Consider the following 17,200-nt stretch of genomic DNA (forward strand, 5'->3'; position numbering starts at 1 on the left):
ATGAGGAAAAATGTCTTTACTGAAAGAGTGGTTAAACATTGGACCAGGCTGCCCAGGGAAGTGGTTGAGTCACCATCCCTGGAGGTATTTAAAAGCGGCTCATCTACACATCTTAGGGACATGGTTTAGTGGACATGGTGGTGTTGGGTCGACGGTTGCACTCAATGATCCTAGAGGTCTTTTCCAACCTTAATGATTCTATGATTCTATTAGAGGTTTGCCTTTCTCTGATATGATGCCATCTCATTCCTTTTACAGTCCACCTTAATTAAATCACTTCACTATCTGACAAAATTTCTCCCAGTTACTGTTAAGCACTCCTTCCTCAAACACATTAACAAGTTACTACCTCTGACAAATTTTATCCGTAATTCCAAAATCTTACACACTTTTCTGTCGATAGAACTTCACTGCTTCCCCCCACCCCATCCAAATAACTGCCGTAACCTACAACTGTTTTCTTTGTGCCATATCTGTTACCAACTTCTTTGACAAATTAGGTACAATTTTGCTCCTTCTTAATTATCCAATAAAATTCAATTTCCTAATCACAAAGTTCTAAGACCAACCACAAGCTATTTCATGTTCTGATGTACTACGCATATATTAGAATATATTACACATATATTAGAATATATTATCATTCACAGTTCTCATTTTTACATCACCTTGCCATTTTGCTACCTAATACAATACAAGCTCCTCTGACAACAAATCAGTAGTGATACAACTAGCATTTAACCTTCCTGCATATGCTCTTTTATTACTAAATTTGAAGGGAATGAGCATAACTCAGACTAGTGTGTAAAAGCCAACTTAACTTCATTATAATAATAATTAGATTTAATTTAAGACACATTTGCTCTAAGTCTTCATAATCAGACAAAATTTGGGATGTCCTATATTTTACTGTAGCTTAGGCTCAGATCTCAACCTTTACTTTAAGTATCTTGGTTTAAGTACTAAGAGGTCATAAACGAAAAGGTGAACATAAATAGTGGAGTGTGAAGTACACTCCGAAATGCAGAACAGAAAAGAAAGGAGGGAGGGAAGAAAGCAGCTTCAAAATCAACGCGACTGCTGGAAACTGGATTGACATGACCTTGCAACATGTATCTCCCTAGACTCAAGCTTTGATAACCCAGTCACAGAGGACACAAATTACTTAAGGAACTTGTGCTACTGTAAATATAAACTTGTGTCTAGTTAAAAATTAATCAAAACATGCATCATCCATTGGTCTTACAAAGACTGAAAATTTGATAGATATAAGTGTCTGAAGGCCAATCTGTGATGTCTCAAGCATCACAAATAAACAGAAGAACTGAGCTGAAATAAGTTATGGGCAATAAAAAAAAAAAATTAAAAAAATCAAGCTTTCTGAACATGTCACCATGTGGTGATGTCGTGGTACAGAGGTATGAGTAAGAGTCAGAGGGAACATTTGCAGATGGAGAAGGAGAAAGAATTATTGCAAGTCCTTCCATGAAAAGAAGGAAGAATTATGACAACAGAAAACCAGTTACACTTAACTACAAGGAGAGTTACTACTCAAAAAAGCAATCACCTTATCCAGGCTAAAAAGAGAGTCTTATCCAGCAAAAGGAAAGCCAGTGAGAAATTAATAGACCATTGCCAGAGATACCAAAGTGACAGCCACAAACATTCCACCAGTTTACCTGTTGCTGCCACTAGACTGTGGCAAGAAAATTTGGCTGGTTAAATGCTTGCGGATACCGTGGTTGCTATGAAGGCCATTGCCAAAGGCAATGAAAGGGTCCCTTTTTCCTTTCTCTCCTGTTTCTGGCACTACTGTCCCAGAGGTAGACTTCTACGACAGGGCTTCCAGCAATCTAAAATCTTTGAGCAGTCCATAATTAAATTTTAAAACTAAACATTGTAATAGGCTCAGGAGGAAATTCACCTAAACTATACACATTTGAAAAGGGTATATAAAAGTGAAATATGTAGAAAATTTCTTGATAAATTTTTGCTTTTTCTTTCAATCAGGAAACTGATTAACCTAAGAACTGTTTGAACACAAGAGCACGATTTTAAGCATATTGCAATAGTAATATCCATCTCCCAACTATTCCTTTGCTTTATCTGAACCACTGCAGTTCAGATGAACACACACCACTGTCTGGCTCCCCCCAGCAACTGGCTGCACAGAATGTATCTGCACCTCAAATATTAGCCCAATCATCTTTTAACACAATCCTTCATGGTAAGCTTCAACTCTCTTAAGTGAGGTCTGTGGCAAAGCTTTGCCAAAAGGTTTCACAAAAGCAAGAGGTTTGCATGATGAAAAAAAAAAAATCTATTGATATATCTAAAGAATATGCTTATGGCCTGAATGTAATCTAGTCAAAAGCTCCTACGGCTAATTGCCAAAAGCTGGGGTGGATTTCCTCCCCCATCAGCATTTGCTACCCTTGGGCCTAGACACTTGGCTAGGCAGAGCTTCTACCATGGTAATTTTAACGTTCTTGTCTTCTGTTCTCTAGGATATCGTTCACAGAATGAAGAAAAGGATTTTCTCAAAGTTAACACAATTTGATAACAAAATATTGCTCCTTTAACTGCCCTTTCTCCTAGTTTGTTCTGCAACTATCCAAGGCAGAAATCATTGACAAGTGTGTAAATTCAAATCTCCTACGCAAATGATTAAAGAAAATGCTGCGACAAGTTATCCAGCTAAACTTGCTTTTTATATTCACTATGATTATTCCACCTCTTTAACTCATTAATTAAATAAAATTTGAGTTTGAACAGTCACATATGCCCCTTTAAAAAAACAAAACCAAAAACATTCTAAAAGCACCATAGAATATATAGTATGTATAAATCTAAGTAAGAAAATAAAAATCAATGTATTTTAATTTGATAGAAGCTTCAATTATGTCAGTATTTTTGACACGGGTGGAAAGTGCTGTGGAACTCCATTAAGTCTGGTTTTGGCTCTAGAACTCTGGAGTTCTCCACATCCATCTTAATTCCTCTGTAAGAAAAACATCTCATACTTAAATTTACTGCCACAGCATTAACCAAGCAGTAGCAAACACCTGTATATCCCCTGCCTTTGTTTTACTGTGTATTTAACTGATGTTGATAAAAATAAATAATTCTCCTTGCCTTTTTCAACACATGCCCACAAATCCTGCTTCTAGAAGCACTGTCACACTCCCCCTCCTTTCCCCCCCTTCTCCCCCAAATATGTGCCAAATACACCACGAAAGAGAAAGCACTCCATGTCAGAGAAGTTACGATGGTTGTCGTTATTCTATTGTCATTTATAGTCCTCTTAGTTTCAAAATATCTTCATTTTCCTTTACCTTTAAAAGAAAAGCTGCAATACCTGCTGAGGGACTGTAAGGCACTTTTTACAACTTACTACTCTTGCACACAGTTCATGTACACATTCTTGTACACAAAAGCAATTGAAGAGCTAAATTGTTTACTACTTCATACCAAGACACATGACCAAAAAGACAAACGATGACACTCCTTGACACCTCGAAACTCAGAGATACCAAATTCCATAGCAAAACAGCATTCATATGCATTACAATCTCATTGCTTGTGATCTCAGAAGGAACTACCTCATGATCTGCATGGCTCTGGGAATCCCCTTTATTAATGCTTGCATCTCGGGCCCACCGCGGAGGTTTCCAGGTTCGTTCCTGTGATCCTCTGTTGTAGTAATAACAGCGTCCTGTCGTATCTTTATGGGTTTCCCATTCCCCATTTATTTGGACCGGCGCACTTGTAGGTAGTGGTGGAAGTGCAGACTGAGATATTTTCAGTTCTTGTAAATTAGCATAAACTGGTGAGTCAGGCCTCCCTTGGCTTGGTGGAGTAGTCGGCTATTGAGAGAAGAAATGTATTGTTAAAGAGCAAATGAATTTTAGAATGCTCCCTTACAAATCAGAATATATTACAGTTGTAAAACAAACCAACAAACTCCCTTTTTTGTTGTTAAGTACAAAGCACAAAGGACAGCCACAAGATGCTGGGGTGTGAAAACATTAGATTGTTAACTATAAGGTAGATATCACAAGCTGTATTTATTTAATAGTGAAACAATTTTTCAGCATTTCTCCAGATGACAGTTGATAATTATGTCTTACAGTGGATTTGAAATACACTGGAATCATCATCAAAATAATTCTATGCTTGCCTTGTTGAAAAACTTCAGCTTTACCGTTCCAAGTATTGCTCAGGAACTGTAAGTAATGTGATCTTGTTCAAGACAAAACATAGCATTTCTGAGATGCTACTCGTTAAGCAAAGATGGTTCCTCAACCTGTCCCCCTCACTGCCAATACAGATGATGGTGAATGTAAAGCAGCACTTTTATCTTCTCAGCAAGATCTAAATGGACAGTTCAGTTGGAAAGACAAGCACAATGTTGTGTCCAAGAAATTCTGGAAAACACCTGGACAGTTTACCTGTATGTCTTCCAAACAGATGCTTATTTAAAAATATTTTAGGCAGCATCACCGAGTGTTCTGATTACCACTCTCTTCTTACAGAAATTAAGTGGATATTCTTATCCACCTAATTTTATTAATATACATGCACACAAGTAGAACAACAAACATCTACAAGAGAACAAAACGCTAGTGACAATTTCTCATTAATAAACAGTTTGCTAACATGAAGGCCAGCAGAAAGCATGGTTAGAAGTCCATGGCACTCACTGAAACCATGAGTACTTTCAAATAAGCCACTAAAGTGTTTAGGAGAGAAATACACTTTCAGATGTTCAATTTTTAACGTATAATACAACTACATAAAACACACCATTGAAGAATGTAAGAGCATGTGTTTTCACAAGAGCTGTGATTATGAGACTGTGAAAGCAGCTTATTAATCCAAATTTAATAGTTTCCTGACCATGCACTGCCATGTCTGTATTTAGGTACTCTAAAGGAACGATCTATATAATTTATACCATCCCTTCCCTCTGCTTGGTTTTAATTCAGAAGCTTTGCTGCAGGCAAGTCCTTGTGCCTCTTGTTGCATCTTTCACAGGAAAAAATAACATATTGCATTACATAAAAGATCTTTTATAATATACTTTTAAAACATTAAAATCATAAGCTGCTAATCTAGGCCACATCTAATCATAAACTATCGGGGTTTGCTCAGGCAAGACAGCATATCATACCACACAATCAGATATAAACTGATTGCACAATAGCTAGAACCAAATATGGGCAATATCCACAACCAAGAGGGGAAACAGCTAGAGAGGAACTTAATGAGATTAAAACAGGCATGGACTGGTTTTGTGCACCTTTAAAAGAGAAAACCCAGCCCACTAGATATAGCAAGTACAGTATGTTTAAGGCAAACCACAAGGGCAGGGGGGTGATCGCAGCACTGGCAAAATCAGAGAGCCAAAACCAATTAGTATCCTCCTCTACCTAATTCAAAGGAAAAAAAAAATCCATTACAAAACTTGATGAACAGTAAAAGACTATTTTTCTACTATCCAAGTGTGTGTCCCCCCTTTTTTTTTTTTTTTTTTTTTTTTTTTTTTTTGAGGAGGGTAGCATGGCTGCCTTTGGTAGAGCTGCTCGAGAGCACTAACAGCATAAAGAACGCTACTATGAATGAAGCATCACCCCACTGTCTTCAGGGATGAACCTCCATTCCCCAGGATGCTGGGAGAGTAACCTTGAGGTCTCCTCATTCAAGAGCACAGTTTCTGCATTTGTTTCCCAATAGGCCTGCAGAGCTGCACTTCCCATGTAAATTGTCCTGCCATGAAGCCACCAGGCTTGTCATTTGAAGCGACAACATACACCTGCACCAGGGGATGCACAAACCTTCAGGTTCTTCCTCTATTTCAAGGAAGTGGCAAAAGCAGCACCATGAAGTGTCCTGGCTGCTGCAGCGGGAGGCCGGTGGCTTGCACAACACTCACATCCTTCTAAAATTGCTCTTCCACACAAGACAGTAAGAAGGCTTTGCTGTCTGGCCTGCATTTGCCAGTTGCTTTTTTGCTTTAATTAAGACAATGAAGTGCCATTATTAAAAGAACAGTTTTGCATATTAATAAAAGTGTTTTCCAAACAGAAAGCCTATGACACAGAATGCTCGATATAGTTTTTAGAACATTTTCTCAAGCAACACATAGCAATATGGTTCAGAGGTTTCACACTGAGGTTTTCAATGGTTTCAGCATTATAACCAGAACAACCCCAGATGAAACTGCAGGACATGTGATATGCTAAGCCGATACTGGAGGCTCACAAGCCAACGTACTGCCACATCACCCAGGCAGCATACTAGTTAAGTTTAAAACAGTAACATGATATGAAAGCGTAATGAGGGGTTTTCTTCTGAATGCTTAGTACTTCCAAGCTCAATATACCGATTTCTGGTTTTCAAGGGGAAGCCAGAACTTTTGTCCTGAACAACAAACAAGACAGCTAACTGTCCTGCCAACCAAGCCTCCAGCTACTTTCATTCCCTGTTGCTCTCTCTTCTGACAGATTTTTTTGGTAAGAATTGCAAGATTTTTGAAAGGCACCTGTAAGTTACTGCTTTCAGCGAAGCATTAAAAAAAATGCAAAGCCATCAATCTAACTACAACATACAGCTTAGCTCATAAGTACGTCTTTGAGGGATACAACTTTCTTATCAGGAACTATTTTAAATAAACCACGTAGCATACAATACTACTTCCTCATACCTCAAGCCACGCAACGAGGTATGTTGTTGTCTACAATAATGCTCAGTTCAACAGCACCCAAGCTTATCAAGGCTAGTTTTGTGAAGAATTTCTCAGTTATTGATGGGAAAAACAGCTTTTAGAAAGCTCAAAGTTTCCTGACATTAACTTCAGTGTACTTTCTCAGTCTGTGTTGGCAGAAGGGTCAATCCTCTCCCCACCCAGCTTGGGAATGAGAGTCCTGCAGAGAGGCAGGTCCCACTAGATGTCCCTGTAGAGCTCCCGAGCCCTGCACCACCTCGCCGCCGTTTTTCTTAAGGTTACTGTTTTAAGTTCAAGACCAAGTTCTGCAAAAACCTTTAATAGTTTCAAGCCAAAAAGCACATTAATTTAACTGTATTCCCTTCCTTTACCAAACCCATTACTCATTACCAATGTATAAATCCGAATAGAGAAAGCATTACCTAGATCAAAATAGTTTCTGACCACTACCATGGCTGTTTTCCCAAAACCAGACATACACAGTTAAGTGAAACTTAAATATATGCTAAACACTAAGCAGCTCTGTATGTACATGAGGACTTCCAGCTACAACTTCACTCCTTGAGCATCACTTTTGCACTAACAGGCTCCAAATGCTCATAAACATGGAATTAAATCCACGAAAAGAGGCTTCTTGTCTTCTCACTATCAGAATCACAAGAACACGTCCTTCAACAGGCCCATGCACGCACACACAAAATGCCTTATACTCAAAACATTTCAACATTCATTTTCTATTTGATAGGGATTTCAGAATTTTTCATGTTGCTTTCTCCTGCTAAGAACAGCGAAGGACTCTTGCTAGAAAAGTGAGAAGAAAAATTAGAAAGCAAGAAATACTTCTATGATGCTACAACTTGAATGAAAATTGTACAGCCCATTAAGCACTATGACAATTTATGAATATAAGGACCGAAAATAAGGACCTCTCCCTGAGCTCGGTAATGCTCTGTATTTTAATACTTTAGAAATCTGCCATATTTAAGTTCAGTCTCACAGAAAAGTCTGCTAGCACTAAATCCTTGCAAACTGATACGGAAGAGAGTTTCATGCAAGGCAGGACAAAGTTTCCAGGATCAACACACAACATTCTTCAAATAGGGACTGTACACACAGCTTTTTCAGAACATAGTTCTTTATACTGACACAGTAGGAAGCAGATACGTGCCTTTAAATAAAACAACCTGTTAATCATTCATGAATGAACAGTCAACATTTTCAACAAAGGCCGCAGATAGGCTATCGGGCCCCAGAACACTTGAACTCAGTGCAATGAAAAAAAAACCTACTATACTTCACAAGGTACTTTTCATTACCAAAATGCATATCACCTTCTCAGAGGATACCTTAAATTTTAATGTTACCTTAAACAAATGGCTTTTTTTCAGATGGCAGTATTTGTTTAAGCGTTCAAAATTAAAGCAAACTTAAAAGAAAAAGGTTCCGTGCACTCCCAACAGGGTAAGACTTCAGTTCTGGGAGAAACAAGGACTACAGATCTCTTCCCTATCCACCACCTAAAAATGCTTTTGGTTTACTTTGATGCAATGAGAGCATACCGCATTGAGGATGCCAGCAATTAAAAGACAGAAAACAAAGTTTCCTTGAAACTGGCAACTACCTTTTTCCTTTTACAGCACTTAAATCCAAGACAAAAACTTCTAGAACATAACAACTGCTTAAAGAACGACTGCAATGCCAGCCTGCAAAACATGACCTATCACACGTGACTTTCCCTCCTTTACAAATAAATTGCTTTGTCGTGCCTCTGTTTGCAGCTTTTCTTAGTGTTATGAACTTGAAAGTAAAAGCTTCCATTGCAGTAGCAGCATTTGGATTGCTAAAACTAGCTGCTAAAAAATGAAAAAATTAAAAAAAAAAAAAGGCAAATCTCATCTTAATACTCTTTATGAAGTTACAAGCAACAGGTTGTCCATGGAAAATGAGGGAATACCAGCTCCTTGCAGCAGCAAGCCAAAGAAAGGACAGGCACATCCCACAGCATCCTGAGACAGGGAACGAGGCATCCCAGCTCCCTCAACAACCAAGCTTCTTGCCAAGGAATTGCCACTGTCCTTTTAGGAAGGCCTGGGACTTCAATACCAGCTTTATTCAACAGGAATGATATAAAAGAAATCTCAAAAACTCTACGGTTTCATTTTCACGAAGTGACAGCTTTAACTGGAATAATTAGCTCATCTCCTCCTTCCTCTTTCTGCTCTTGGCTTATGTTTTTACACACATGTTCTGGACCCTACTTTCTTTCTAACATATTCAGGCACATTTAAAACTTACTGTAATACCCAAAAATCCATGAGGGAGATTTTTCAGCAAGTCCTCTACTACCTCAGAGGTGAAGACAGCAAACTAATTTAGCAAGCAAAATTGGAATGGGAACCCAAATAATTTTTTATGCACTAACCTCCAACCTTAACTGGCTAATTCACTCTGTAAGTCTAAGGAACGCATAAAAAGATGACAGTAAATATTATAAGCCTGTTAACAGTTGACTATACATTTCGGACAAGCTAGAGTAGTATAAATATTATTTAACTGCATTGCAGTTCTCATGTTCAGCTGATTTGCCATTATAAAGTGGTAAGAAAAAATAAATGACATTGCAAAGCAATGCAGAATTAAAATCATCCTGTACAAATCATTCAAATACGGCCTAGTAAAGGCCATTCAACAGTTAAATGTTTAAAATGTCCCACTTAAAAATTGAGTACATACGCTCACAGTAATTTTTTAAAATGGCTAGCCAGTAACTTTCCATCAGATTGAAAACAGTAAAATTAAGCATCTGATTTACTTTTGTTAATTCTATCTTTGGGTCAATTTCGCATTTTACTTACACTGAAGTACAGGCTGAACTATTACTTTCTTCCATTTCTGGAGATATTTACATACAATTCATTTTAATATAAATACATCTATTAATATTTTGGTTTATGAAACAAAGAGCTTTAGCACATAGGACACTGTGTTCTGCCAGAATGCACTTGTGGTATTTCAGCCATTTAAGTTCCCTTCTGCTTTAGCTCTCCCATAACACAAAAAAAAAAAATTCCCAAAGTTGCCAAAAATATAAATCTTTATCTGGTGATGTTGTAATGCCTTATCAATTAAAAAAAATTAAAATCTAGATGCGTAGCAAAAAGCCTCTAAAACTAAACACACTCCCTTTTCTCGGTAGCCCAGAAGTAGTGACTTAAATTATTTTCATACTCATCAAGACAACGATTCACTAAATGGTACTGCAAAAATCCCGCAGCACAGAAAGCCAAGAGGCGGCTTCTTCTGTCACAACCACAAGCACTTAGGAACAGCAGTGGAAAGCGGCTGCAGCAGGAGGGCTCTCTGGTATGCCCTGGCCTGCTACAGAGGGGAGCAGTTGGCTGTGTCTCTGCGTACCAGAGACAACACTCCCAGATCATCCATCGTAAGTGACCAATCAAAGAAAATTGATGGAAAACCTTTTTTCCCCTGTACACTCTACAGACTTCCCATTCACGTTTCTGTAGTGCTCATGACCATCTCTGTGAGCAAAACTATTATGTATGAACTTATGAAGTTTATAGCAATAAAAGAAAGTATATAATTGATCAAAGGATTGCCACAGTGATGTCAAATATTTTAAAAAACGGAAACAAGATCTTACAATGGGATCCTTTGTAAAACATGCACAAAGATGACAGTGTTTACCGTACTTGTACTTTGCCATTTGCACAATCTAGCTTCTCCCTTCCATAAAAAAGCTTTTGTCCAAGGATACAGACAAAGCAGCTTTTCCTATAGTAGAAAATTTAAATACCGTATGAAACACTTTACTTCATACATGCTTACACAGCAAGCTTACCCCAATTAGGAAGGAGTGGCCAGATTTAACGATGTTGAAAAGTCAGCCAGTAAATTTCCTTCACTCCTTTTTTTACCCTGTCCACTTCACCATGTAAAACACTGATACTTTCAACAGACATAATGTAGTATCCAAAACCTATTTCAGAAATTTAGCCAGCATCTTGAACAACCTGGACATGCCATGCAGTAATAGATTGACACATTTATTTTTCCTCCACCTTCATGGAAATGGTATCAATTTGTTCTATAATCAGGATGTTTCAACAACACTAGTAGAAACACCACGTTTATTCTGCGTTGTAGTTTAACTGCTGTCAATTCTTGACCTCTGGGGAACCCGCAGTACATGTTTGAATGCAGATTTGTGAAGAATAAAGATGTGGGGAAAAATCTGTGATGTCTCTTGAGCATTATTTTCTATAAAAGCTAAGATAGTACACTAAGAAAACACCAGAAAAACCTAACTTGCTTTCTCCAGTGGAAAACTGTCCTGTAATATGCCAAGAGTTACTGCTTTTCAGAAGGGCAGTATCACAAGAGCACAAGAAGTTCTTCAGTTATTTTAGAAGTGTTACAGCAGAATAACTGATAGAACAGAATAATCTCTTAAAGTTTCAGGAGTACTGGAGAGCCCTCTTTTAACAAGCCATTTACTGTTTTAACTGTATAACCATACATCTCATCTACCTCAGAGAGGTGAAAGTATTTTTTAAGACAGATTATTAACATCTTCATGGAACATTTCTATGTTGTCACCATTACAGTACCACAGGACGCCTAAAAAGTTAGCTCCTATGAAATATAATTGAGGGGGTAGAATGGTGTTATTTGAACTTGTAATAGCTTAAAGGTCAAGAAAAAGTTTCTATCAGTTTAAGTCACTTCAAACTGAATAGCAATTTTTTCTACACTTTACATTTTCAAAAGTACAGATCCCATAGCATTTAAGTGTACTTTTGAGGGTCCAGTGCTTACGCAAAGCGGCATAAAGCCAGGCACCCATGGAAAATGCAGATGGGAAAGTAAACATCACCTCTGGTAAGACTCCCAAGTTACTCAGAAGTTACTGAAGTTGTATTACTGGACAAGCTCAAAAGCTTAAAAAATAGCTTGAGTACCATTTGATCACACAGAATGAAATCTAACTACTACCTTGCAAGTTACCAAAACCCCATGATTCAGTAGAACAAAAATTGTAGTATTTTACTATTTGAAAGAGAAGGAAAAAGCCAGAGCCATTGAGAATTTAAAAGCTATATATGTATATATTAATGGCTCAATTTCCAAATATTAATTTAAAAAAAAATAGAGAAAATAACAATTTGCAAGAGACAGTTCTAAAACACAGCAGTCATCAAATCTGTGTTCTGTCAGAAAGGGTATTTAGTTCCAAACACTTGACAAGAAAATGCAGAACTCCCACACAATTTACAGCTGTTATCCTTTTACTCTGCTGTAAAAGCAGATTTCACTTGTGTGAAACTCTGCTTCACTAAATGTTGCTTGTGGCAGCAAATTCTGCAAGCATTTGTTATGCCAGTATTTCTTTGTTAGGTGTTAGAATAATTTCAAAATATCTTTTTGAGCTTATGAACTGCAACACTTAAAAGTTTTTAATAACATATGCAGCTGCAGAACATCACCAGTTTTCGAACAGTATGAGCAACACTAATGTATCAGCACACTTACTGGTATACTGGAAATATGTTATGGGAACAAATTAAGGCAGCAAACCCCAGTGAATAACACAGCTAACTGGCCCAGGAAGCAACCACGGCATAGTATGAAATCAGACACCAGAATAATTTCTGTTGGCTTGCCTTACTAATATATTAACAAGAATATATTCTGTCATGCAACCGGTAGGCTCTATCCTTTCCTGAACACCCAGGCAGCTGTACTTCACACAGTTTAATAAGCAGCTGCTGCCCTCCACATCTGCTTCCCAGGGCTTTCCCTGAGTTTATTACTTGCAACTACTCTTCCCAAGGTACTGCGCTACTCGTGCTCAAATCTCCAGTGGGCAGTTTCCTTGATTAGAATGTCCCACTTGGGAATAAACAGGCAATCCCTTCAGAAAACAACCGGTGTAGCTATTTTACATTAACTTCCATAAACATTATATTAAAAACCTGAGAAACAAGTTTCAATACTGCCCAATTTATAAACTGAGAGCAACATCTGAAAAGTATGTTCTAGGGATCCTGACTGGCTATACAATTTCAAAATAGATGATTTGAAGAACTACATTTTACGTACTGTCATGCTAGGTCTATAACTCTACAAACCAAAAATCAAATTATACACCCAAAGTCTTGAAAAATTATGACAAAACCTGTTCATCAAGTAATTTATTCATACTCTAACATAAAACAGACCTAGGTTAGGGAAATATGAATCCCAGGGTGTAATTGTTCTTAAGCCTGTACAGGCAAAGTCCTGATGTTTCCATATTTCTAATTTCAGGAGAATTTTTCAACAGCTATCCCTTTTTAACAGAATATCTACTATTAAAAAAAAAAACATCTTTTTTTCTCTTTTTCCTTTTGGAAAAACTGGTTTGCTCATCTTAGCAGAAAGGGAAGCCAAGAGAAAAGTAATTCGTCGTTCTAAATGAGTTAGTTACCCTAACTCCCCATGCACACAAGCAAAGAATTTCCTTTGTGTAGAAAGGCAGAAGCCACACTGACACTTCTGCTTATACCAGAAGTTCAGCAAATGCTTTTGCTAATTCAGTTTGTGTCACCAAATTAATAAAGCACACAGTTCAAAGGACTCAGCCAACAACTCAATGCTTAGAAAACAAGAAAAAACCACATATTTATTTCAGAAAATAAAAGACTACTGATACAATTTTAAGATACAGCTAAGCTGGTCTACTGGCCACCCGATACCAAGAGGAGCAACCCCATCTCCCTTCCCCTCCGCCCCCTCCCCGTGATGCTGATGTGACCCTGAAGCAAGCTGATGGAAGAAACTAGAATGGCAGTAAATTAACACCATTTGAGACTTTAAAAACAAAAACAAACAAAAGCCCCCATATTTAGACTCTTTAGGTGTTTCCAGGTCACTACAAGGTCAGTCAGAGATGTCTTTGAAGTGTCTGACTGACTTAGGAGACAGGAGAACAGGACCTTTTCTTTCAGAACCTGTTAGCTCTGAAGGAAGTTTAGCTGCATCATTAAACCCCAAAGGTGGCTGGGAGAAGGAATTACCTTCAAACATCTAAAATGGAATCAGTTATAGAGACAATAATAAGTAAAGACTTGTCTATTTCTGGCAGGGAGAGGGGGAAAAAAAGATTAAATTAAAAAAAAAAAAAAAAAACAAAACACAAACAACTTGCTTATGTATGGCAAGAAGCAGGTACAAGGAATGAAACCTTGCAACAGCCTGATCAGGAAAATAGGGAACTTCCCTTGAAGGTTTAAGTGCAGGTTAATCAACAACTTTCCATAGCACTTCTGGTATTCTTGCTTCTGTCCCTATGCAGTGAGAAAGAACCATGTTGGGGTTGTTTTTATTACTCTCACAAGGTTTTGTATAGCTTCGCACATTTGTAACCCTCATCCTGAAAGGCAGCACATTCACATCTGAAGGTAGAAACAAATGGAGCAAGCTATTAAAAATGTACAGTAAGAAGCTATTTTATTGTACAAGCATAAACAACTGAAATGTTGGGCTTAAGTCCGTGTTTTTTTCAGAAGAAAAACCAACAACCTATAAGAAGCAATGCAGTACCATAATGATCGGAGCATTAAAGAACATACCTGAAGTAGAAGAGGCCTCATGCCGTCAAAGGAAGAAAGAAGTACCCTAACTAGCTCAAGACAGAGACTAACAAAGATTTTTAAGCTGAGTAAGGACAGCTCTTCCTGCCACCTCAGAGTACAGAACATAGTAGTAACACGAATGACGAGAGTGAAGAGAGAAATACAATTTTGTTCACTAGCTTAAGTCCTCCACTTGGAGTGAAAAAACTGATCTCTGAAGAAAGTGGTTTTGTTAGTATGTTAAGAAAAACTATTTTAACATAAAATACAAGACATGCAATACTTTATATATGCAATAGAAAATAAGACATTTTCCGCACAGCCACCCAAGCCCTTACAACCACAGGAAAAAACTTGATGATAAGCTTTACTCATTATGACTATCTCGGGCAACAGGTAAACCAAGGTAACTGCAAAATAAGCACATCTAGGGAACTCCACTGTTGCACAGACTCAGGTGTGAGTTGCCCGCTTACCAGTGAGGCATTCACCAGTTCTGGCAGTGCTGAAGGTCTTCCACCAGTCTACGCGGACAAGCACAGAAAAAATGCCTATCACTCTGCATCTAATATATTACCTTACAGAATTAAAAAGAAAAAGGATACTTTTGCCACAGTTGTCATCAAATGAGATGGAATGGAAAGTGTAGTGAGGCAAAGGACTAACATATAGTCTTAGCTATGCTCGACTGCTATGTCTGTCAATTTTTGTTTTATTTTTCTTTAAGAAAAATAGGAGCAGTACATTATTCAGAGTGCTTGTAGTCACTTCTTGCAAAATTAAAAAAACATATTACTAATATCAATTTTTAGTAGAAAAACCTGGTCAGGTATGGTGGGAATATTTTAATTAACTTAAGCAAGAAAAGCTGCTATTTTTTCCTTTCCTCTGCAAGCCTCCAGGGTATATCAATACTTAAAATAAGTTACAACCCAGAAGAGTTATAAAACATTCAGAAACATACCAGTAAGGAAGGGGAGATCCCCCCCCCCCCCCCCAAAAAAAAAAAAGCTGAGGACAATTTTCTTCAACCAGTAGCAAAACTGACATGGATAAACCAAGAAGTTTCCACTGGATCTAGTCATGCTTCTGATTTCAGACATTCCCAAAGATCCAAGAGATGAGTTTTGGAGAATCAAGCTTCTCAGATTTCAGAAAAATAAGGACATGCCCCCATTCACTCAGTCACGTCAACCCCGTAGTGGCTCCTGTCCTGTTCACTGAGGGGGTTAGCCCAAAAAATAAGATGCAAAACAAACCAGACAGGAAAATATACACAATGCTGTATTTTGTGGGATTAATATATAGATTCTTCAGAGCAGGTAAGTTCAACAATGGACAAACCCACTTCTCTGTTCGGTGACAGTCACAAAGGCAGTGAAATAATTTCTATACTAAAAAGCTTTCCAGCACAGAATTTAAGTCACCCAAAGCAATACTCTGAAATGTGCCAGACAACTGGAAATGCTTGTGTTTCAATTATTCTTCCTTGATTATCACTTCACAGCCCTCAGAAATGAAGCTGGTAAGTCAATTCCCAGGTACAATTTGGGGGGGGGGGGGGGGGAGAAAGTTAGATGGCAACCCCCACGTTTAATGAAGAGCAGTTTTACTGAGACCGGTGGCCATTTCCCCCTGGCTCGCTTTCACAGCTGCAGCACTGACAGGAAACTTCAAGTCACTTGTCTTCCCTGAGAAGTTGCAAATAAGCAAATGATGAAGCAAGTTGCATTTTGTAATACAAAACAGAGGTCTTGCAAATTAAGTGAACTGGGCTTTGGGGCTTTTGCTCAGCTTTTTTAAGCTACTGCATAACTGCAGTGCAATCTGAACTTTAATACTTATCTGTTCAGAAGCAGTTAGTTGTAATTTTTGCAGTTCAAATGTAATTTCAATGGGCGATAAAAAAAATTCTGTGGATTGTATGCTACAGTAATTGAGAAAGAACCACAAAATGGCTTCAGTGCTTACAGCCTATAGTATGTCTACCATATCTTAAATAAAAGAATTGGTGAAGGGACTAAGGCAGTGTCACATGGTCTTAAAACTTACACTTTAAAAAAAAAAAAAAGTATGCCAGAATATTCAAAGAATAACAACAAATGGGTTCCTCAACAACGGACTAAGCCTACCCCCGGAAGCTCGGCACAGCCATCCACCCTCAAAAGCAAAAACTAAATCTGAGTATCTCCCCTCCTCCAACAATCTTCCTTAAACATAAGTTACAGGTTTCACACAGAAAATTATTGTATGATGTTCACTGGTATGCATTGCAAAAGAGGCGTCAGAACAGGTTCTAATGGTCCTTTATGTCCTACATGAACTATTGAGCAATTCAAGTTAAAAAAAATTTAAAATAAATCAAACCTTAACATTCAACTAAAAATTATGACAAAGGAAAAAACACTGAAAGTATGTCCACTGCCAGGCTAGTATTACTACTGTTGAATAGGCAGCCATATGGATTAGTGGTCAAGCACCATGAGAATCAAGAGGTTACAGGCCCACTTCATAGAAAGCTACACGATTTTAAATAAGAAATTAGGTGTTTCGACAATTAGCATCTCATCAAGCTTTCAGTAATCAAAGTAAAATATATATTTTATTTTCTGACTCCTCAGATCTACTTAATAGGAAGCAGCTCCACTTCAGTACGCCCAACTGTACACTGATAGGAAAACTGAAACAAAGGAAGGTTAAACAGCACAGCATGCCAGCCAAGTTCCCCAAAACATAGTTCAGGATATTTTTTTTTTTTTTAAGCACCCATTTTAGGGAAGTACATTGAGGTGAAAACATTTATAGATTGGACTGATAATTATAGATTGGACTGATAATT

The 17,200-nt window shown here is 37.8% G+C and overlaps 1 protein-coding gene across 4 annotated transcripts in view; it reads right to left on the bottom strand.

Annotated features, from left to right (window-relative positions):
* ARHGAP12 (Rho GTPase activating protein 12) overlaps nucleotides 1-17,200 on the bottom strand; it is a 77,436-nt gene that overhangs the window by 43,434 nt on the left and 16,802 nt on the right. For all 4 annotated transcript variants that reach the window (XM_009325532.1, XM_009325531.1, XM_009325530.1 and 1 more), the window contains exon 2: nucleotides 3,603-3,866. In XM_009325532.1, the coding sequence (XP_009323807.1) occupies nucleotides 3,603-3,866 (264 nt within the window). The remainder of the gene's footprint in view (nucleotides 1-3,602; nucleotides 3,867-17,200) is intronic.

This window comes from Pygoscelis adeliae, unplaced genomic scaffold, assembly GCF_000699105.1.
Source record: "Pygoscelis adeliae isolate BGI_AS28 unplaced genomic scaffold, ASM69910v1 Scaffold175, whole genome shotgun sequence".
Classification (NCBI taxonomy): Eukaryota; Metazoa; Chordata; class Aves; order Sphenisciformes; family Spheniscidae; genus Pygoscelis; species Pygoscelis adeliae.